The sequence below is a fragment of the Falco rusticolus genome, chromosome 8 (assembly GCF_015220075.1).
Source record: "Falco rusticolus isolate bFalRus1 chromosome 8, bFalRus1.pri, whole genome shotgun sequence".
Lineage (NCBI taxonomy): Eukaryota > Metazoa > Chordata > Aves > Falconiformes > Falconidae > Falco > Falco rusticolus.
The window spans coordinates 54438568-54460648 of NC_051194.1; the positions used below are offsets into that span (position 1 = coordinate 54438568).

Below are 22081 nucleotides of genomic sequence, written 5' to 3' on the forward strand. Positions count from 1 at the left end.
ATGGCCCCCCTGCCGCGCGCGCGCGCCTCCGCGGGGCGCGGCGCGAGGGGGACGGTGGCGCGCAGAGCGGCGCCTCCTCCTCTCCCGCTCGGCGCGGTGAGGGGGAACGATGCCCGGGCTGACAGAACCCCCGGTGTGCTTAAATAATAATAATAAAAAATCGTTATTAGCATTTTTACTGGGGGTAATAACTTGGAAATACCTCAAAATATTCACCAGCACCGTGTTCCCTCCCACAGAACTCCCCCTCCAAGCCCTGATGTGAATATGGGCCCAGAGGAACCATCCTGCTTCTCCCTCGGGCTTTGAGTAGTGCAGACAACCGTGAGATTGCATAGAAATGCTTTATTATATTTAATTGAACAAAGTAATTAAAATAAGGCATTCTGGGTTACATGTAAACATAGAGGTCAGTGGTGCATTCCCCGGTCCTACAGCGGGTGGATGCGGTGCAGTAAGCAGGTGCATAGTAACAGTAGCAAAAGTTTCAAGTTCCGCTTTGCAGAATGATACTTTTCAAGGGGAAACATAAATTCAAAGTTACATTAACCTTCAACTTCTGTTTATTGGTAAGGAACGTGGCTTCTCTGGAAAAGGTTTGATTCTGAAAAGCGAGGGTTGGATTCAATGTAACAGTATCAAGCCTGCAATATCAAACTATAAATGAAACTGCCTTTCACTACCAGAACTTCTGGAACCCAGAGAATTACCTACCCTCTGTTGTCCAAAGATATTTAACTTGAAAGTTCATCAAATATTAGATATCCTGCATATGAGCACACTGTTGTTATCAACACTTTTTTTTAAAAGTGTCACTTCCCTGAAAAAATTTGATACACCACAATTATTTTACTTACATTCTGATGTCTGATTTTATGCCATATGTTAACATAAAACGACTCTGAAGGACTCCAAAGTAGTAAGCATCTGCCCTACTTGTCACTGACAATGTCTCTAGCAATAAGTTCTTTCATTATTTCATTGGTACCTCCATAGATTGGCTGAACACGGGCATCCACGAAAGCTCTGAGGGGAAAAAAAAAACCCAACAAAAACATAAAAACAAGGAAAGATTAAAAACAATTCCTCAGAATGGACAATCAAAAGAAAAAGATCAAGCCTGATCTTTGAAGATCCCTCTTCTCCAAGTATGCTATCTATTCCCATTTTTTAAGAGCTTCACGCTTTCAAAGAGGTTTCAACTACCTAAAATAGTTCACCTTTCCAAGGTACTGTGCCAAACTAGGCATCTGGTCAGTATCTCTTCCATGTTTTTTTGTTTACTTTGTAAAGCCTCCACTATCCCCCCTAGTTAAACAAAAATGAAGTAAGATTTATGAGAGCAGACTCCCACCGCTTCCCCCGTCCCCCCCAATTCTTGTTCCCTCTCTTCCTCATGTCAACTGTGCATTAACTCAACTCCAGACACCAAAGCCCCCATTCACAACACCATGCTCATCTTACAGAACAGCACTCCTGCATGAACCACAAGACCCAGGTGCCTTGTCATTGCGAAAAGAAACTCCTGCAGAGCTGAACCAATAGTTATCGCAGTAACGTGCTCTAATGCCCTGGCCTGTCTGATCCTGTCGAGAGGACTGTTAACGGTGCTGTCAGTTCTTTCTTTGAGGTGGGACTCAAATACTTTGGGAGGAAAAGTAAGTGCCGACTGGCTTCATGTCAGCTGGCTACAGCCTTCTACTGAAACCAGCTCTCTAGCTCCATTTGGGCCAGCAGCCGAAAAGCTGCATGCAGCCAAACCACTTCCATCCTCATGCTGGAACCGGCCCCAGTACATGCACAGCTGGTGACAGCACACAGGACGATGACAGCGTGCTTTTCCATCTTAATTCTGCTTCATTATACAGAGAGCAGCCCAGGAGCTATGTGGCATTCTCTGGAAACACACATGTTGCTGAACCATGAGGATAATAAAACCCTGTACGGACAACTACTGCACACACAGATAAGCAATGGTTCGAGGACACCATGAACAGGGCTTGCTGACCTTCCTATTTAGTAAGATAGGGTGCAGAACACTCACAAATTACACTCATTAAAAACATGCAGGAAAAAGTTATTTTGAAGCAACATTTCATACGCTTGATGTATTCAGAATAAAATAAAAAAAATTTAAATCTACTCAGTTAAGCAGATAACTTCAACTAATTTTTTTAGACAACTGCACAGCAGTCCTTGTTTTGCTACTTCTATTATCAGATTACCCTTTCTTTTTCTTTTTTTTTTTTTTTAAATAGAAACAGCACCCAAAACTCTACTTAGTGTGGCAAGTGGTATGTACACAAAAGGAAAACACATCTTCACAGATAGTACACCAGGAGTTATATAAAAGAACTCCATAAATGTCCCTAAACTCATAAAATAGCCAAAGAATTGGGAATGGCAAATTCCTCTTTCTACATATAAATCTAGATTTTTCATTTAAGAAGGTGTAAAAGCTGAACATAGCCAGTCAAGTTCTTGATGAAGCAGCTTCTTATTTTGTGGTATTACACAAGATTTAGATTTACCAACATGTTTTCATTCATATGTCAGCATTAATTTCAGATAAGACATACAAACTAGCTCCTCATTTTCATTTTTACATTTCTTCTGTTTTTCCCAATTAATGTTTTCTGCTAGAAAAGCAACTTCTATTTTGTGAAAAAACAGGTAATAATTGCTCAACAGCTTATGAATTATTTGGAGAATCAAAACAAAGCCTTCCTGCAGACATCTGTACAGTAGATTGCCTTTCAATAAACATGATAAGAAAAGGAACAGTAAATCAGTACCAACACTAAACAACTGACAATTAGACCTAAAGGAAGTGCCTCATTTTACTTTGCTGGTAATCTTTCATCACTCAAGCCTGAAGTGTTACACTTACTTTGCAATTGGATACTCCCACATGTACCCCCATCCTCCATGCAGTTGCACACACTGTGTAGCTATGCTGTTTTGCAGATCAGAACACCTTAAGTGGTCAGAGAGAAATTTGTTTTCAGAAGAACGTTATGCTGTGAAACATGACTATAGATACAGGCAAGTTAGCGAGCCAAAATTATAACCAAACATTTTACTCTATATAACTGATTTTGAATGCTGGCCATTAAAATACTTTATATTCTGAGGAACTTTTTTCTTCCTCTTCAATTTAATGTATTAAAGATACATTCTCCTTATGGTAGAGCTTTCAGAGCAGGAAAGCTTTCAAAATAGACAAGATTATTTATCTTTCTTACAGGCTAAGAGATTTATTTTGTAAAGCAGGTGATAGTCTCTTTTCTTACCAAATCCCTCAGCTTCATCAAAAATTAACAGCATCACTGGCTTCCCTCCTGCCCCCCCAACTCACAGCACACTGGAATGCTCCGAGTATAACCATCACCTAAGGATAATTTATTTTCCTCATATTTTCTGGGTTTCAATTCTAAAAAAACACTGCAATTCTTGAAGAGGATTGCTCACCACAAAATATGGATTTAAAGGCAAAATATGTATTTAACTGCAAAATATGGATTTAACTGCATTGGGAGTTCAAGCTAAGGTTAAAAGACATAACACACACACCCCCAAACGCTTTCTAAGCATACAACTTTCAGAGTGGCATTGCTTCTAACGTAAGAATGTAAGAGTCCTTTTCTCCAAACCATCCTCTCATCCAGTTAAATCCTTACAGTTTAATTATACTAACTTTAAGCCTGCAGTAGTGAGTTACTGCAACTGTCTTTCCTAAATGTATTTTCAAATTAGTTTAGGTATATCATACAACCTGTCACCACCAAATAAAACCTAAAGCCCTTTCACAAGATATTAGAAAAGAGATGCACAAACTATGTTTTAAAATCCTTCAAAGCTCTAACTCAAGTCATTGACCGTACTGGAGACAGTCTCCTGAAACATTAGGGAATAACATAATTTACATTCAAGTATTTTCTATACCATTTAAGATAGTTTTATGGAAGGGAGTCACAGGGACTCCGCTAGGTAAAGAGGAAACACATAACAAATTGTGGCACTAAACAGTTGGGAAGGTGGGGGAGTTTCAAATGCCTCTTTGGGAAATTTGTTGAGGAAGTAAGTCTGCGTATCTGAGCTGGCATGTTTCTTCCTCCTCCTCAAAAGTGAATGCCTCTGCTTATGTAGCTGGTACTTCTAGGTAATCAGTGCCAGGAATAGAACCCAATCAAAATCCTTTCTTTCCTTGTAAATATTCTTTCTGGACTCCCTTAGTACTCTCTGCTCATTTCCTCAATCCTTATTCTTAGAAGCCTGGAATCTGTAAACCTATGCATCTTCCGTGAAATTGTTTGTTCATGTCTGATGTGCTTTTCTCTCCTTTCTCTGTAAGCAAAATAAAACTGTACAAATTCATATGCCACTATCTTAGATGCCTCTACCCATCCAGCTTGCTCTAGTTAAACCCAAGTTAACAGATAACACTACCAAGGACAGGGAGAGGGAGGAGGAGTTCTGGCCAATAAAGGAAAGCACTGTCTCAGTTACAGCAACAGTTGTAGCCAACTATTTCTTCCCAAAATCAGAGAGCTTCAAAAACCAGGTGGGCCAAACAACTGTTGCTAAGTAACAGTATCTAAAAAGTGTCATATGAGCCTGAAAGAAACCTATGCTTTAAATAAAGCCAACAAACATCCCCCCATTAAAAATAAACAAACAAAACCCATATCTAACAACAATTAGCTACAGTAAAATGCAAAGCTTTGTCTAAACACCAATGAAATACTCACTTTTACTCGAACCTTAAGTTGAGTCCTGATCTTGTTATTAATGGAAGCCTATTTTAAAAGCATGCTATTATTTTGAAGTTGATCTGTTTAACTAACACTAGTTTTTAATGTAACTAAGATTTTTGTTGACTACATGATTAAAGTTAAAGCTAGTGGTCTCTACTAGAAGCTGACAATGTTATTATTAATCAGACAGTAATTTTATCTTTTCATTAGATCTGAACAGTTCAGCATTTTTATCATTAGACTCCTGTCAAGATCATGCAAGTAACACTTCCAAATTACTTTTAACCACATACCAATACTTTGCCATAGAAGCTGTGGAGGAGTCCAGACGTTTATCTGCATGCAGCTGCAAACAGTTGTCCATAAAAGCTCGGCCCACGCAAATCTGCGTTTTCATTTCTGCCAACTTGTGTTGTACTGTCTTAATTTGGAAGTGGATGGGTGAGGCAGAGGAAAGAAAGAGCAGAATTAGTAGGTTTTAAGTGATATTTGAAGCAGAAAATGGAACATTTTCTAGAAGGATTTCTGTTAAAAACCACCATTTCAAATAACTTCATCACTGTACACCAGAAGGCAGCTTACTTTCCATACAATTATGTCTTTACAAATCTTATTAGAGAAAATTACTGCCCTTTCCTTCTCAAGACCAACTTAAAACATTCCTACACATGGCAGAGTAGGAGGCACTGGGTGTTCTGTCACTCTCAGCTCCCTCTTGTGGGGGAACATCCTTTCAGTCTGTACAGCCACCGATTTCCGCAATTAATAACATTTCACCATCTACTGAACCCTTTTTCTACACATTCAGTTCTTCAGAGTTTGTGTCATATGCAAAGAGACACAAGCAAAAACAAAGGAAATTTTAGACTACCTATCGGAAAGGTTTTCAACACCGAGTTCTGTCACATTGGAAAAGTTTCTCAATAGAAGGGGTTAAATTCATTGCTAAGGTTATATAAAACCAGACCAGGCAACCATTCAACCATCTTCTTATAATTCTGGTAGGGAGGGGATAAAACCACCACTCACTAACAGATTTTTTTTTCTAATCTCACAGTTATAAAAACATGTATTAAAAAAGTCTTCTCACTTCCCTTGACAATAAATATAATGGACTTGGTCTACTATTACAAGAAAAGATTTATTTGACACATTGTACTGTGGCTTGACTAAATGAATTGGGCAAGGCAGAGCTCTAATTAGGAAGGATTTTTGATTATATGCACATTCTAGCCATCAGCAACAACAATGAAACTGAAAAGGTAGGCAAGAATGGCTTATTTTGGCAAAAATAATATACTTTATGAAGTTTATTGGCCACCTGGTGGTTGGCAATGGGCTAGCCTAAAAAAGGAGATTATTTTGGAGGTCTCTGCCCAGTGAACCACAGTTAGGAAGCATCCCTTACCTATATTAAAAAAAGGTAAACCACTTATTTTGTGTTAAAGCTGCACACTGCACATACTAAATTCCATCTAGAATTATGGATTGCTGAATGTTAATTTTAAAAACAGATGAAGATTCTAATTTCCTGGAAGATACCTAACATTCCAGCCTCTAAAGGGCCCAATTCTGCTACTATTCACAACTAAAGAACTGATTTTGCAAAGGAAGTCTCAAAACTTTGAAATGGGTATTTTTAAAAATTATTTCAAATTTATATTAAAAAAGTGAAAAAGAGGCAGACAACATCCTCTAACCCACATGAGTCATCTCCATCTATAAACCAAACATGCAGGAGCTTTGTCTGCTTCAGTCCTAACAGTTAAATGTGGTTTTCAGGAAAACTGTATCACAATACTGCGGAAAGCAACATCTGGTTTATGACTGCAACTAAGAGCATAGGCATAAACGTCTCAAAACACAATTAACTACCACTGTCAGGAGTGAGGTACGCTCACAGAGAATGACCCAACAGTTTTATGTGCAGTCACTTAAATACCCAGCTAGCTGCTAGCTGAGGAATCTCATTACAATACCCATAAAGCTGAATACAAACACCCCTGCAGGCATTCAGACAGCAAGGTCACTGCCTGGGAGCCCCCACCAGCATCAAAGTTCAATTTTCTGCAATGCATTGTGTGCAGAGAAATGCAGTACCTGCACATGCACCAAGCAGTCTGTAGGATTCCAGGCAGATACAGAAATACATGCAGGTGTAATAGACTCTGTGATGAGGACCTCTGACAGCAAAATGCAAGCTAATATTTTTGTCGGCAGCAGCAAAAAGCCAGCATAGTTTCTGCCTGCATATCTCACTTCCAAAAGCAGCACTGCTGGGAGTTACCTCTGAACTGTAAAATATATACACTAAGGCCTTTGTGGTGTTGAATTTTTAAATTATTTTTGTTCTTCAGACACTAACGATGGGCATGGAGGCATGCAACAGCCACAGTGCAACAGTGCAACCTGTGCAAATAGTCCTTTGAAAATAGCCCAGTGATTTTCATTTGCTCACTATTTCGCATACACAGATATAAAGCAAACGCACACTGGAATCTGTATACAAAGTCTCCCCATTCAAACTCACCTGCAAGTGTGCAATTGTCTTCCCAAAAGCTTTTCTCTGCTTCACATAATTCCTTGTTTCTTCAAACATGAATTCACAACCAGCAAGAGCCATATCAGCAATTAGCAGTCTTTCCTTTTGAAACACAAATTATGGAATCCAGTTGAATTAGTCCTACATTTCTCTGTATCAGATGCACAATTGGGACACAGATGTTCAGTATTGTTCATTAAGGGTGGGGAGGCAGAAATCACACTAAGTCCCAAATCAGACACACTGCATTACTGAAATTAATGAGTGAGACAAATGCCTTGCTGCCTGAAGCTCACTTCTAAGTCCTTTCCAGGGTAATGTTCTATCACCACCATGACTCAAAAAATAGCTACAATCAACCACATGACTCGTACTGACTGAAAAATTCACACCAAATTCTGTTTCAATTATTGGCTTTCACTGCTTGGTTTAAACAGCTGTATTTGACAGTTTCAATTGACATCTCTAGAAAAAACAAAATCTACAAAAAAGGCTTGGCTGTTTTTTCCTTCCTTGTAACATCTTTAAAAACACAAACTAAGTACAGAACAATTACTTCTAGCACTGTTGAAATCATCTGATGCATCATGTTGAAGCTGTTCACAAGTGCATCTATTTCTTTAAAGCAGTAAAAGATTTCCTTTCATCAGGTTTCGTATTTAGTCACAGTATAAAATTAAAACAAACGTGATCCCTACCAGATGAGGCAAATACAAAGTCATAGTTTTGACAAAGCACAGTCATGTTTTGAGGAACCACATTGCCTCTTTGTCCTCCCAAATAATTCCAAAACTCTGTAAACTAAGTTGTAAACTGTTATTTCCACTAGCAAGGTTATTTTGGCAACTAAATAATTTCTTTACTTTGCTACGTGGACAAATAAACAGTTCCTTATATCTTTAATATACTTCTGCTGGTAAAAAAGCTAGAATTGCAGTGCTTGCTTGCTTCTTTAAAGAGAATGCCAAATGCATCACAGACCTCCAAGCCATATTAAATTTACTAACCAAAGTGGTTCCATGCTAGAAGTACACAAGAAAACAGTCCTATCTTCTTTTAAATACCCTCAGGTTCTCTTCAACAGCTGGGTTGTTGATTAAGAGACCCAACTTTGAGCTGCTGTGATATCAACATTTTTACCAATGCCTAAAGAATTGCACTTTTAGCACTAGGAACAGTGTACTCCAACTAAAAAGCAGCAGTTTCAACACAACATTGCCTACAGACATCCCAATTCTGAGCCCAAGATGGCTCCCCAAAACACATAATCTTAAGACCAAGGCAGATTCTTGCCATGACACAAATTGTCTCTGTATTCTTCCTACAGACTGCAAACACGTTTCTCTTACCTGAGGGAGCTCTGCCATGAGGTAATAGAAGCCTTTATTCTCTTTTCCAAGCAAGGCACTGGCTGGCAACCGCACATCTTCAAAAAACAGCTCTGCTGTGTCCTAAGAGGGTTTTAAATGCAACAGTTTATAGTTTGACATTCTCATCTCTTCATTCCATTTGTTTACCTCATCATTTCTGGCTACTGTACATTTTAACTTGTTATCACACACTTAGTTAACACACACACTTAGGTTGGAAGGGTCCTTCAGACATTGTCTAGTTTATCTCCTACTCAAAGTAGCTCCAGCAAAACAAGCAGCGGAGGGCCTTGTCCAGTTACGCTTTCCAAAGCTCCAAAGATGGAAGCTCCACGACTTCTTTGGGCCCCTGTCCCAGTATCTGATCACTTTTACGGTGAATTTTTCTTCTTAACACCTATTTAGAATTTTCCCTAATGTAACTTGTATCCTTTGCCACTCTCCCTTTCACTGTGCTCCTCCAAGAAGGATTTGGCTCCACTATAGCTACAGCTGACTGTGAGGTAGCTGAAGACGTCAACAAGATCCCATTCCTCCAGGCTTCTTCAGAGCAAACAAATCCACTTCCTCAGCCTCTCCCTGCACATCACATGCTTCAGACCTCCCTTGGCAAACTCAGCATACATACTTCACGTGTTCTGACTAAGACTAAGAACTAGAATAGCACCACAGTTCCATTAAAGTAGTTTTAGACTTCCTCCAAGTCTAGGATGTGTTAGGGATTGTACAAACTCACTTGAGCTTTCAGGCCTATTTTGTTCAGCTTGCGTCCTTTGATGAAACCTTTTGTTCCATTTTCCACCAGAAAAAGGCTGATTCCGTGAGCAGGAGATCGGGCCTCCCGGTCTGTAACTGCAACCACGATCACTACATCGCTCATCCAACCATTAGTGATGAATACCTGTAAAAAATGCAACTTGGAATAAAGCAACAAGCTAGGTGGACAGAAGTCAGGAGAGATCACCAAGCAGCAGAAAGAAAAATTGCATTGATACTTTCACAGGTGAATTGAAAGGCAAGGTTTAAGTGTCCAGCAGAACTGTAAGCTTTCTGAATTAAGTGTTTTGAAACAAAGTCTATTAAAGTAGGAATTATTTTGAGAAGTATTGTGTGGACTAGAAGTTAATGCATAGATCTGTCCTATGAGGAAGAAGGAATATGGTATCAAAATGTAGATAGAAAATGAACACAGAGCTTCTCTTTTTTCTAGAACCTAAAGTAGCAACATACAACATGCAAAACTATCAACAGCTTCTTGTCACAACTGCTTACTATAATTCTGTAAAATGACTCATGAACCTGCCAAAGTGATCCATCTTTACTCCAGCAAAAGAAATGAGCTATCTGTCCTGCTTGGCTTGTGCAGCATAAGCAAGTATCCTTTTGAACATCTGTGTGTACATATTTGTTTGCACACATTCTCAGCACTTGAAATTCTGCTAACGGCCAGAAGGCTGTATCAGTACCATGTCATCATCAGAAGTACAAAAGAAGAGGGGGAGAAAGAAGATTAAGTCTTTTCATAGCTTTAAAAAAACCCATGTTGAACCCACACTTCCATCTGAACACTATTTCCGTCTTCCTCCTTTTTTATTATGGCAATGAAAGAAGAGGTTAATGCTGCCAGCTTTGCAACAAATTGACAACACACAGAGAGCATCTGATGCAGTCTTTTTTTTTTTTTTTTTTTTTTTTCCCTCCCCCTCCTTCTAACATAATCAGGCTCCTGAATAAAGACTCCACTGTTTGCATTGTGGAAACCCAAGTTTTTACTCAGGCCACAGAAAATTTCAGTGGTACTATATATGTTTTGTTGTTCAACCTCATTACTAAAACAGCCCTGGTCCTGCTTATACTATGTAGGATTTTTTTTTTCTTTTCCTTTTCTTCCCAGTTTAAGGGAAAATAAGCCTTTTGATAGTTATTTAAAAGCTACAAAAATAACCTACTCAAGCCCTCCCATAATTTGGTCTGTAAATTTCCAGCAACAGAAACATCTTAAGTCCTCTTAAAGTAAATGGGGAGAAAACCCCACAACATAACCCACAAAAATAAACAAAAGTGAAAGGACTGGGGGAAGATGTTAACAGCGGTGTGTATTCTTCACCACCTAAATGTATTCAGTTCTCCAAGCCTACAAGCAATATATACGTCTATTCACTTACCTTACTCCCATTAAGAATCCAGTCACTTCCATCTTTTTTCGCGTAAGTTCGTACTCCCTGCAAGTCACTAAAACAAAATTCAAAAGGTCCTTCAAAAAAACATTCCAGAAGCTAAAATTTGTATCTTCAATTTCACCCAGTAAAAAATAAGGTAGATTTTATACAGTCCAAGCATAAGATCAGTGAAAACACATATGAAGATAGGGAAACACAGTGAAATAGCTCAGAGTGTAACAGAAACCACAAGCTGTGGAAAGGGATGATAAATCTATGCAATCGTACAAGAATAAAAGTCCCATTTTAACATAATCTGCTTGTGGAAGGTGGTGTAATACAAGCACTGGCCCCAATGGGTCAGCATCCCCTTACCCCAATATGCTTTAGATGACAAACACCAATCAAAACCACATCCTCTAAGCAGGCTCAACCCTGATCAGGAGGCTCTGTAAAAAGCCACTGGCAACATCTACCATTTGTAGAGGCATGACACCAACAGGTTTTGCTCTTCACCTGTCCTTCTCTGTTTGGGAAACTGGCCAGGTCGGCCGTGTCTACTCCAAACATGTGCTGTCTGCCCTTCAGTAATGACAGGCAAGGAGGAACATTTCTCTGAAAGGGTTCAGAGGAAAGAAAATAAAGTGTTCTCTTCCAAACAAAAGTTAATAGCAAAGTCAAGCCCACTTTACAAAAATATGTAATTTTCTCCTGACTATGTTTCATATTAAAAGTATGTTCACGTGACAAGCAAGTTAGTAACTATGAAAGCAAATACAAAGCATGTGCCCACAGTGAGCCAATACAGAAATGGATTCTTGAGCAAGTATCTTAAAATGATAAATCTGTCATCTATAAGTAACATGCTTTTTTGAAGTCCCACCTGATCTAGGATTTGTCTAGTCACTGAAATGACCATATAACCAGGAGGCTCAGCATTTTTTCACTCATAAATAAATAAAGAGTACATACTGTCAAGACCATTGTTTCAATATTTAGCTTACCTGCCAGCCCCAGGTTCTGTCATGGCAATAGCTCCAATACACCTGCCTGCAACCATTTCAGGGATAAAGCGTTTAATCTGTTCTTCAGAGCCATAGTTTGCAATGTAGGGCATGACTATATCTGAATGAAGACTGAATCCTGGGCCTGTACAGTTAACATACATCCTTGGGGAGGGAGAAAAAAATTACTACAAAGATTTAAACACTGAACTGCACACTGTTACAGCATATACCAAACAATGAAGAAAACCCCACCACACAGAAGTCTGAGACAATTTGAGCCTGTGGCACTTGTACTGTTATTTATAGAATGTACTTTCACAGTCAAATGGGTATATAACCTACTAGACCAACAAAAAAGCTTCCCCCAGCCACAAAGTCCTAACCGTGGAGTACAATGACATTTAGTAATTAAAAAGTCATCTGGAATATTTAAAACAGAAGGGATTTACATATGTCTAAACTATCCTTTCCACAAGTAAGATAGGACCATTTTCTCTAAACAAACATATTCCATAACGAGAACATCTTATGGAAAATAAATGCAGTCTCTTCATAACATCACTGAAATTTTTCCTGAAGTGTAGTACTTACTGCTCCTCCCAGACTATAGCTGAAGAGAGAATATCTGCTCCAATGCCTCCATGTTTTTCAGCAATAGCAACACCCAGCAAACCCTGCTGTCCAGCCTTTTCCCAGAGCTCCCTGCTCACCTGGCCATCCTTTTCCCATCTGCAAAATGAACACAAGAACGGAGTCATGCATTAAAGCCTCTATGTGCTACTATTTGTCATGGCTGCTGCTTCACACTAGAACACCCACAGCCAGGTTTCACTGCATAGGAAGACACCTTCAGTCTTGCCAACAGACAATGTGTAGGGTACACAGACAACTGTATTTCACAGCTAAGAAGTGGTGGCTTAACAATAAGCTTAATAACTGCGTAAGAAGTCTGAACTCCGGCTTCCAACATATAGCCTGACATCTCTTTCAGACTTATTATGAAAGGCAGTGCTGCCTATTGGTCTGAGTACCAGCCTGGTATTTAGGAGATTTAGCCACAACCATCTGGATAATTACAAGCAGGTCTTTATCTTCCTGACATTCCATTTTCCTCATGTACAGAATAAGTATAATACATCAGCATCTTTTGTGAAAGATTTCCACTCTACCAATGAGAACTGCTTTATGAGAATGAAGTGTTAACAGGTTAACAAATTCTGTATCAAAATCAGTCCTGTGCACTTATTACAAGCCAGTACTGTAAGCTGGTCAATTACTGCTTTAAAGTGGTTTCAAGTTTGTAAATAAATAGTTGAGGCTTATCTGCTGACAGTCTGCAAACTTTAACACCACAAGAATCACTTATTCTTGGAAAAATAGTGCCTCTATTGAGTTTGTAAACTCAACAGAAAGCTGGATGGCCATTAATAGCCCAGCTTTTTGTCTTTTTCTTTTTAAACCATAATTTTAAAGTTGTATGGCACACAGATTGTATCTGAGACACTCCTCTGACACACCTGTGTGCAGCAGAGCTATACCACAGCACTCTACCCACAGTTCATAAAGTATCTTACCCTACATATTTTAAGCTCATTCCCAGAGCTTTTGCTCCTACACTGGAAATCTTAAAACCAATCTCTCTTGCAAATATCTTTGCTTTTCCCTCCCATCACTTTCAGGGCCACTCCTGTCTCTGCTTCACCCATCATCAAAGCTTCTCCTCCTCACAATAATGCACAACTGCATTCACTGATGGTACATTTGCCTCTTCATGTCAGCCCAGCCAATCAATGCCTGAAGCTTCCTTGTTTACTTGAAAGGCGTGAGAACAGAATGGTTCATAGGTCGCTGAAATGATGCAAGAATACAAGTCATACTTCTTCCAGTCTCTCTAGGAAATAGTTCTGTCAGCAAGCTAGCAAACAGGATCTTCAGTAACCTCGCACCGAGTCAGTACCTGTTCACAAGCCTGTACTGGAAGTCATTCTAACAGAAGACGAGGAAGAACATCTGGTTTTGTGGATGGAATATGATTGTACAGTGGAAAAGCATACTACTTTGAGGTCATGGTTTGAGGATGAAAAAAATAGTTAGCAACAATCCTGATGTAAGCTGTTTCCATTGCCTCCTGCTGTTAATTTCTGCCCCAGAGCCACAACACCCCACCCACTCAATTGTGCCATCTCAACTGTTTGTGGATACACACTGTGAGCTGCATCAGAAAACTCATCTAGCAGCATGATTTAAGAATAAGCCCTTCACTACCCCCCGGCGTTTTTGCAGGAATGTTTTTCAAGTAAAGTAAAAATTGCTTAAGACACTACTGCAGCTTAATGCTTTCTGTTCAAAAACATGTTCTGAGTTCATTTATTTTCCTTTCCCAACTATAACGTGATTTGATATAGCTAAATAAGGGTGAAAAACACCCTCCAGCTCTAGTTCAATGGAAGCATGACACTTCTACTTTGTGAAGACCCCTACTTCCACAGAAGAAAAAAAAATTTAAACAAAGATACATTGTGCAAGTTTCTTGGTAATACATAATTCAGCTTACCATCCTACGTGTACTGCATTTACAAAATCTGCTGCAATGCAACCTAGACACAACATCAATGCTATTTTGGATGACAGCAGTACAACAGCGTAGGAACTGAATTGGCTCCCTAATTCTAACACCCAGATTTCAGTGTCACAGTTAATACCTAGCAGGGATACTTGCGCTGCAACTCTGCAAACTGCATTTGCCTGCTCATAGGCCTAAGGCGAGGACACCAGATTGCCTACACTGGCACTCAAAAAAAGCAATGAATTTTGATTATGTGTGATTTTTTCACATGATTTTCATAGGCAAGTTTGTTTTAATTGAGTAAACTGGAAATAGAAAGCTTGTAAATGAAAACAAATATCCTGTTCATCCTGTCATGTTAATAGTGATACCCCAAAAAGCATTTTTGGGGAAAAAATATACTCTATTTGGCAAACCAGTGTATTTAAGAGGTATCTTACTCTGCATGAAAAGGCAGCACTTCTTCCTGAAAGAACTTCCTGGCACTGTCCCTGAAGATATCATGATCTGATGAAAAGATCCTCCGAGTGCCTATATCAATCAAACTTTTAGCAGAAGATGGTTCTTGGCGCTTTGTGCCATGCTGTTCAGTTTGCAGAGGACTAAAAAAAAGACAAATGAAAGGATCTGTTAGGACACAGACACCTCCATTTACATAATGCTTTTAAAAGAAAGGAAACACCTGTGGTGTTAAACATAGTTCACATTCCAAATCTAGCACACTATTGGGTCCAAAGCATACTCACGATAAAGAACCAACATAAAACTTTGCTGGGCTGTGAAAGGAAGTAAAGCAAGACTGGTCTGTCCTTAATGCTTCAAACAAATTAAAAACAATAGTAAGACATACAAAGGTAAGAGGATAAGGTTTCTGTTCTTTAGAGATGCTAAAAAAGTCACTGCCTTCTCCCTCTGCCACGCAACTTCCAAAACGCAATTCAGCTCAATTTAAACTGAGGGGGTAACTTTTTGAACAAGTAAACTTTTTGTGGGTTTGTTTGTTCTGTACATGCCCCCCAAAAGTGCCAAAACTGCAAATCCATGACACTGAAAATTCACACAGTCAAAATAAAAATGACTACAATATGGATCTGCATGCTCCGAGGGCAGTATTATACTCTGCATTATTACATATATGTGCATAGTTCCAACCTTGAAAATAATGCTATCTAATTTCTTCTAATTTATGCTATTTTTGTTGTACAGGAAGGCTAACCCTCCCAATACTCTGATAAAAATATATGTGAAAATATAATGCTGCTTTAACAAAAAATATGAACTCTAAGAGTGGTAACTGTCAGCAGTTGAAACCATGCAAGAGAAGTATAATTGCAAATTAATAGCGAAGGGTTTAAAGCTTTTGTAGGGGTTTAGAACATCAAGGACAGTGTACTATTTTAGGGCTGAAATGAAAATTCACTTCTTACATTTACACATTGAGATCTTGACTTGCCTCTATTTTATTGCCAAAAATCATCAGGAATTATAAATACAGATCTAAGCTATATTAAATGGAAAATGCATTTGCTGTTCCTTTCTCCAGCTATTTTGTCGCTTCTCGGCACTGCGCAGGAACTGCACGTAGTCCCACAGAGCCCAGCTAAGCCTACGCTTATTTACTCCACTACCGAGACAAAGGCTTTTGTTTATTGCCACATGAAGTTACTGACGCTCTTCCTGGTGCAAAGGATTAAAGGCCCCTGAAACACAGACTATTTACTTTTAGCAATCTTTGGAAGAAATGGGCTCCTGCAACTCCAGTACTCCCTACCCTTAAACACAGGCTTCCCACGCCAGGCACGCAGCAACTCTCCCAAAAGCTCCACGTTAATTTTGAAGCTGTTTCGGATGGTACCGAGGTTTATTTAGACACACACACCCCCCTTTTGTCTAATTGCGGCTCGCAGCCCCCTGGCACCCCGGGGAGGGCCGGACTGCTCCCGCAGGCCAACCGCAGCCCCGGCAGGCACCGCTCGAAGGGCAGGGCAGGCGGCAGCCCCCCGCCGCGCTGCCCCGCCCCCCCTGCCACGGGCCCGCGGGTCACCGCCGTGCACGGCCAAGGTCGCGCCCGGCCCATCACGGGGCTCGGCGTCCCCGGCGCGTGGACGGGAAGTGGAGCAAAGGTCGGCCCCGTCACGGGGCGCGCAGGGCCTGCCGGGCCCGGGCCGCTCGGGGGGCCAGCTGCTCACCCAGACCCCAGCTGCCTCCTGCAACGGGGACACAAGTGCACACAGACACACACGCGCCTATATATGTATATATTTACAGGCACAGGCGTGTATCACACGCGCCTATGTATGTGTGCATATGTATGTATTTACAGGCACAGGCGTCTACCGTTCCTGCTACACACTTACAGAGCACGCATCCGCATCCCTCCAAATACATACTGGTATATCCACCACAGCTATATATTCATATCGATATGTGTATATATATATATATGTGTGTGTACATAGAGCACGTGCAACCCCACTAACACGTACACCCCCACGCAGACGAGCCCCCAGACATACAAACCCCTTCCGCGCCGAGCGCGGGGGCGCACGCCCACCCTCACGGTGCGCCGCGGCGGGGGTCCCCCACCCCAGACTGCCGGGTAGCCTCCGCTCCGCCCGGCAAACACCCGCCTCTCCACCCACGCCTCAACCCCAGCACCGCGGCGAAGCGCAGCACCGCCGGCCCCGCTTACCTCGCCTGGGCAGAGAAGGGCCGGGGGCCCGCGGCCCTCAGCAACCCCCGCAGGCGGAGCAGCCGCGCCGCCATCTTGCGCCGCGGCGGGACAGGGCGGAGCGAGGCAGCGCGCACCGCAGCTCGGCCGGCGGCGGGCGGCGCGATCCTCGCCCCGTCCCGGCGGCACGTTGTAAAGCCTGTGGGTTGGTTATTATTAATTTGTTATCCTCGTTTTCTTTCCGGGTCGTTTAGTGACAGCTTCTCGGTTCTGTCAGTGTGGCTCCTCGCCTCGCCCTGCCTGGCGAGTGGAAGGATGACTGCTGCCCAAAGCCGCTTGCAACACACATCCCTGTAGTCGCCCCTGCTCCCGTCTTAGGCAGATATAAATCTCTTCTGATACACCTAGACTTACAAGAGGATTATGATCAGACATCTGTGTTGTTATAATTATTATTCTAATGTAGTTTTGAAACCACGTTACAGAGGGGAGCGGGAGCAAAGGTGACTCAGGCGCTCCCGGGGAGGGTGAGGCGGCCGCCAGGGCGAGGGAGATGATGTGCTCGGGTGGGGGGTGATGGCGCTGGGCGTGAGCCGCTCCCAGCCTTGCCGCGGCCTCGTCCTCCCTCCATAGGGGCGGCAGCAGCGGGGCGTCCCTCAGGGACGAGGCTGTCACGGTTTGGGGGGGGGGGCGCTGACAGCCCCAGCCCTGGCCAGGGACCAAGAGGGGGAACCGGGGTTGCCCTCCCCTCGGGGCTGCGCCTCAGGGTCCATTTTGGCGGCAAGACGGCGGCAGCGGCCGCCCCTGTGAGAAGGCTGCCCCACGGCCTCCTGATGTCGGTGGGGTTTAATCTGTGTAACCTGCACACCAAAATCTTTTAGCACTCTTATTTCCTGCCCCCTCCCCCCCCCCTCCTTTTTTTTTTTGAGGGCCGCTTCCCTAGGTGGTTTATGATTATTATATGCTCGGGCTTTCCAAAGCATGGAGAAAGCATTACTCTCGGGAAGAGAAAACCACTGGAGGTGGGGGAGAGGATAAAGATGTAACAGTCTGCTCGTAGTTCTTCCTCCCTTCAGCTCCTGTGGCCACCCTGGTGCACAGGACAGCCCTGACAGATACTACTCTCCTGAATCAACCATTTGGGAAAGTTTTGAGATGTATAGCAGCATCTTTCACTGAGAAAGGAGGTCCTGTCCACGTCGTTAACCAACACAACCCTGAGATACAAACTGACTAGAAAATAGATGTTACGAATCGCCATTGTGATGAGGATTGGGTTAAAATGATATACAATCCCCATCAATGGGATTTTATATGCTTTCCTTACTCCCCACATGGTGTTGGGGAACCATCAGATGTTACCTTCCAGAACCATGAGGTTGCACAAAAAGTGTAAGCAAAAAGTGAGTTTTGAGCCTTGATGTTTGTTGGGAATAAAACAAAAACTGAAAAGCAAGATTGTAATGGCTCAAAACACAAAGCAAATCAGCCCAGAAGATATTTTTCAAAACCTTGTCATTTTAAAACTAATAATTTACTGGGAGGTGAATTATATGTAATCTGTTGAGAGAAATCCCATGGTTTAGCTGTTTCTGCATATTGATCCACAGTCTAAACCTGTTGTAATGCTTTTTAACAGATTAAAAAAAATATCTTTTGATCAGTCCCATTTTCCCATATTGTTCCTACAACCCAAACCAGAAGATGGCACTACAGGAATAGCTATTCCTATAGATGGGCCTGCCTGAAAGGAGGCTTGCCTCTCCAAGCGTGACTGGCAATGTAGAGAGCTGGCTGGCTGTTCTTTCAGCCAGGCGCACCCGCCTTACAAAACCAGTTGCAGCCCGAAAACTTGTACTATTTTTCGTTTGGGAGTCTGATCTCGTACCAGAGCAGGCAGGAGAGGACCATGCAGGGGCAGTTGAGAGGAAAGAAGTAAAACAGAGTTTGGTAGGAATTACTGAATCTGCATGCCCAGAGGTGAGATTTGGGCATGCCTGCGAGGTCCCATCAGGTAGAGCCTCCCAGGGAGTGCCCTCCTTGGTCTGGTGGAGGCTCCAGGGTGAGCCCACCACCTTGGTCTGTTAACCGGCAGGAGGCTGACAGGGAGATTTTCATTCACAGGGATGCCTGGTCACCCAGTTTACAGTCTCGGTGGCTTTGTTGCAGCAGGAAGATCTGGCAGGACATATCCTACCACCCACGCACAGGGTAAAGTGATAAGGGAGCTGAAAGATGGTAGATCCTGCCATAAGCCACAGAAAGGCAAACTTTGTCTGGGTTTCGAGTGTCAGTTCCTGCGATCAGGAAATGCCTCAAACAGCAGCAAAGACTGACATTTTTTCATACTGTTTTTTGGGGAAAGAAGGGTGGTTGTAAAAAATGGGACATTAAGAACCTTTTTTTTCTTTTTCTTTTTCTTTTTTTTTTTTTTTTTGGCATGTGTTTGCAGGAAACAGAGTAGAAATATATACTGCAGGAGGGCAGAGAGTGCAAATGCATTCATGGCCACTGAGTGCAAATGCATTCATGGCCACCTTCTAGATGTTGTTTCCAGTTTGGGATTGTGCTTTTCTTGCAGCAGCCTAATGGGACTTAACAGAGACACAGCATGGCCAGGCTTAAGTGACAGCGGTGTAAGTGATGTATCCCTTCCCAGCACAGTCTGGTCCCTGCACCTCCATTCCTTGTGTGGGTATAGTCATAGGGTTAGTCTCTAATTCTGATTTCCCCCCTCTTAATGGTGATGCTTTTTCTTTGTTACAGTCATCTCCTATACTAGTAATTGGCCTCTCTGTCCTTCCTGACCTTTTGTATTAATGGTTCAGGAGAGGAATATGGTTTGCTGTATGTTATTGGGTGTAAATTCTCCCAAATTAGTAGCTCCTCTATTCTCATATTGTGTGGTTAGTGGTAAACTTATTCCTTTGAGACTCCAAACTGCTAGAGATATGTATGTTACACTGAAAAACATGGTATCCCCCGGTCATACCCAGCACCAGCAATATCCACCACTCTGGAAGTGTTGCCAACATGATGTAAAGATACCAAGTCAGTGGGCTCCCATACAATGTCTTACTGCCCTGACCTGAGGACTCTGTGACACTTGGGCTTTGTTACAAATTGATTTGGTTGAAGTGTCTTTTGAGTCACCCATTTACGTGTTGGGGTTTTTTTATGATTTCCAGTGTTGTTAGGTCATTGCTACAGCTGGAAAGAATGTGTATTCACTTCAGTGCCTGCTTTGTTGGGAGCAATATCTAACATGTTTACTACAGTGAACATAATTTAAAGCATTATCTTGCTTAAAAAAAAAAAGTCCATGGCCTTGCAAGATACACAGTTAGTAAATAAGGGAGATGTAGGTTAACTGAAGAAAAAGCATTTAAGTGAAGCTCTGTGGGTAAGACAGTTTAAAATTAAATTTGTTTTAGTTTTGGTCAAACTTAATATTCCTGTTGTTCATCTGAGGAGTACTTATTCTCCAGACATGAGGGCTGTACAAGTATACTGAGGTCAGAAGAACCATATAAAAGGAATTATCCTTTTTTTAGAATTTATATATGTCTTTCATTCCCACTGCAAGTAAAAGAATTTTTAAAGGAACTGAGAAAAAATATCCCATTGCATACATTTTTTTCTGTCAAACAAGTCACCTAAAACCTTCTATGTATATTACTGAGCTAGGGCATCATTATTCCTATTATGTCTGCAGGAGCATTTGTTGCTGTGGAAGAGTGTTCTCCACCAGGTCTAGGTGTGCTGGACTTCATGTGGAAAACTACCTGTTAATGCAGCCCTTGGATGCAAATGTCCTAATTTTTCTCAGAGCTTTTCCTGTGCCATTGGCATGTACTTGTTCTTTAAATAATTTTTTTATATCCAAGGTACAAATCTGAAGTGGAAGAACTGCTTATAGGTGTGTTCCTCTTGGCTGATTAGTCATTCAGAAGAGGTCGTCTGACAGCTGGTAAACACCATGTACAAGCCCTAAAGGTGATTTCTGCCAGATGGCTGTCTATGTATTTGGATAGTAAAGACTCCTGTTAAAAGAGCTATGGTTATGTGTATTCCTCTGTCCTGCTACATGTGATGGTGATACTGTCTGTAAAGCCAAGCTGCAGGATCTGACCAGAAGTTTGACACAGCACTGACCCCTCTCACAAAGCACTTTATCCCTTTTTAGACTTTCAGCCTGTGTCACAGAGTGTGTCCAACTATTCATGTCTGATATGAATAGCCCAGAGGTTTGGTTTCTGGGTAGGTTATTTAAAGCTTGTATGCTGTCTTCTTTCAAGAAGAACCCAGGTGCCAATTTAGCACGTCTGCCCATCAGGGGACCTGCATGTTCTTAGTCCAACTTTTTAATGTTGGCATTATAGTGCAGGGTAAGCTGGAATAAGACGCAGAGCTCTCAGCTTACTTCTCCCTTGATATGTGACTCTCCTTAGTGTGCCTTTGCATGGGGTCACACAGGTTTAGTCATGTGGGTGCAACATAATGTGACAGCAAGAGATGGGGTGCAGCTGATGTGTGTGCTTTCAAGTGAGCCTCCTGAGGGCATGGGCCCCTGGTAACTAGCTCTCGTTCCTCCATCCTGTCAGGGCACCACAATTGCACTCTTGCTTTCTGACCACGTGGCATATAGGAACACTGCTACCAGGAGAGCCACATCCTTCAGCATGTGACTTAGAGGACCAGAGAGATGCCAGAGACCTCCAAGATTTGTGTGTGAGGTCCAGTGATAGCTGGGTATTGGCAGGGAGAAGGACATGGATGTCAGGTGTGTGAGTCTCGTGAGCTGAGAACATGACTTGGCAGGCCTGAAGATTGTGGTGGCAGGTGCTTTCTCACCATGGGATCAGATTCTGTTTTTCCTCAGGTCTTTTAACGTGAAACTTCAAAATATCAGTTTTAAAAGGGTTGCCAGTCTAGTATATTGTCCTGAAACCTGTGCCAGCATGTCTTTGTTAGTTGGATAGCTGTCAGCAGCTTTCAGCATGTGGCAC

The 22081-nt window shown here is 41.9% G+C and overlaps 1 protein-coding gene across 1 annotated transcript; it reads right to left on the minus strand.

The window, feature by feature from the left end:
• Positions 1 to 325: 325 nt before the first annotated feature.
• On the minus strand, positions 326 to 17220 carry ACADL (acyl-CoA dehydrogenase long chain). The gene is made up of 11 exons (XM_037397652.1): positions 17094 to 17220; positions 14842 to 15003; positions 12427 to 12564; positions 11833 to 11997; positions 10835 to 10901; positions 9406 to 9570; positions 8649 to 8750; positions 7288 to 7401; positions 5051 to 5178; positions 2891 to 2977; positions 326 to 1026 (listed from the first exon to the last, which is right to left on the minus strand). Exons 1-11 carry the CDS (start codon positions 17165 to 17167, stop codon positions 933 to 935), a joined length of 1296 nt encoding a protein of 431 aa, XP_037253549.1. The 5' UTR covers positions 17168 to 17220; the 3' UTR covers positions 326 to 932.
• Positions 17221 to 22081: the final 4861 nt, after the last annotated feature.

What these genes read in the sequence shown, in the direction of transcription:
- ACADL (XM_037397652.1), bottom strand. Translation starts at nt 17,167, where the DNA reads ATGGCGGCGCGGCTGCTCCGCCTGCGGGGGTTGCTGAGGGCCGCGGGC. An exon ending in ACAGAACCTGGGGCTGGCAG is followed by an intron (nt 10,902 to 11,832) that starts GTAAGCTAAATA and finishes ATTTTGTTTTAG; the next exon opens with TGACTTGCAGGGAGTACGAA. An exon ending in GGATTCTTAATGGGAGTAAG is followed by an intron (nt 9,571 to 10,834) that starts GTAAGTGAATAG and finishes CATTTTTTACAG; the next exon opens with GTATTCATCACTAATGGTTG.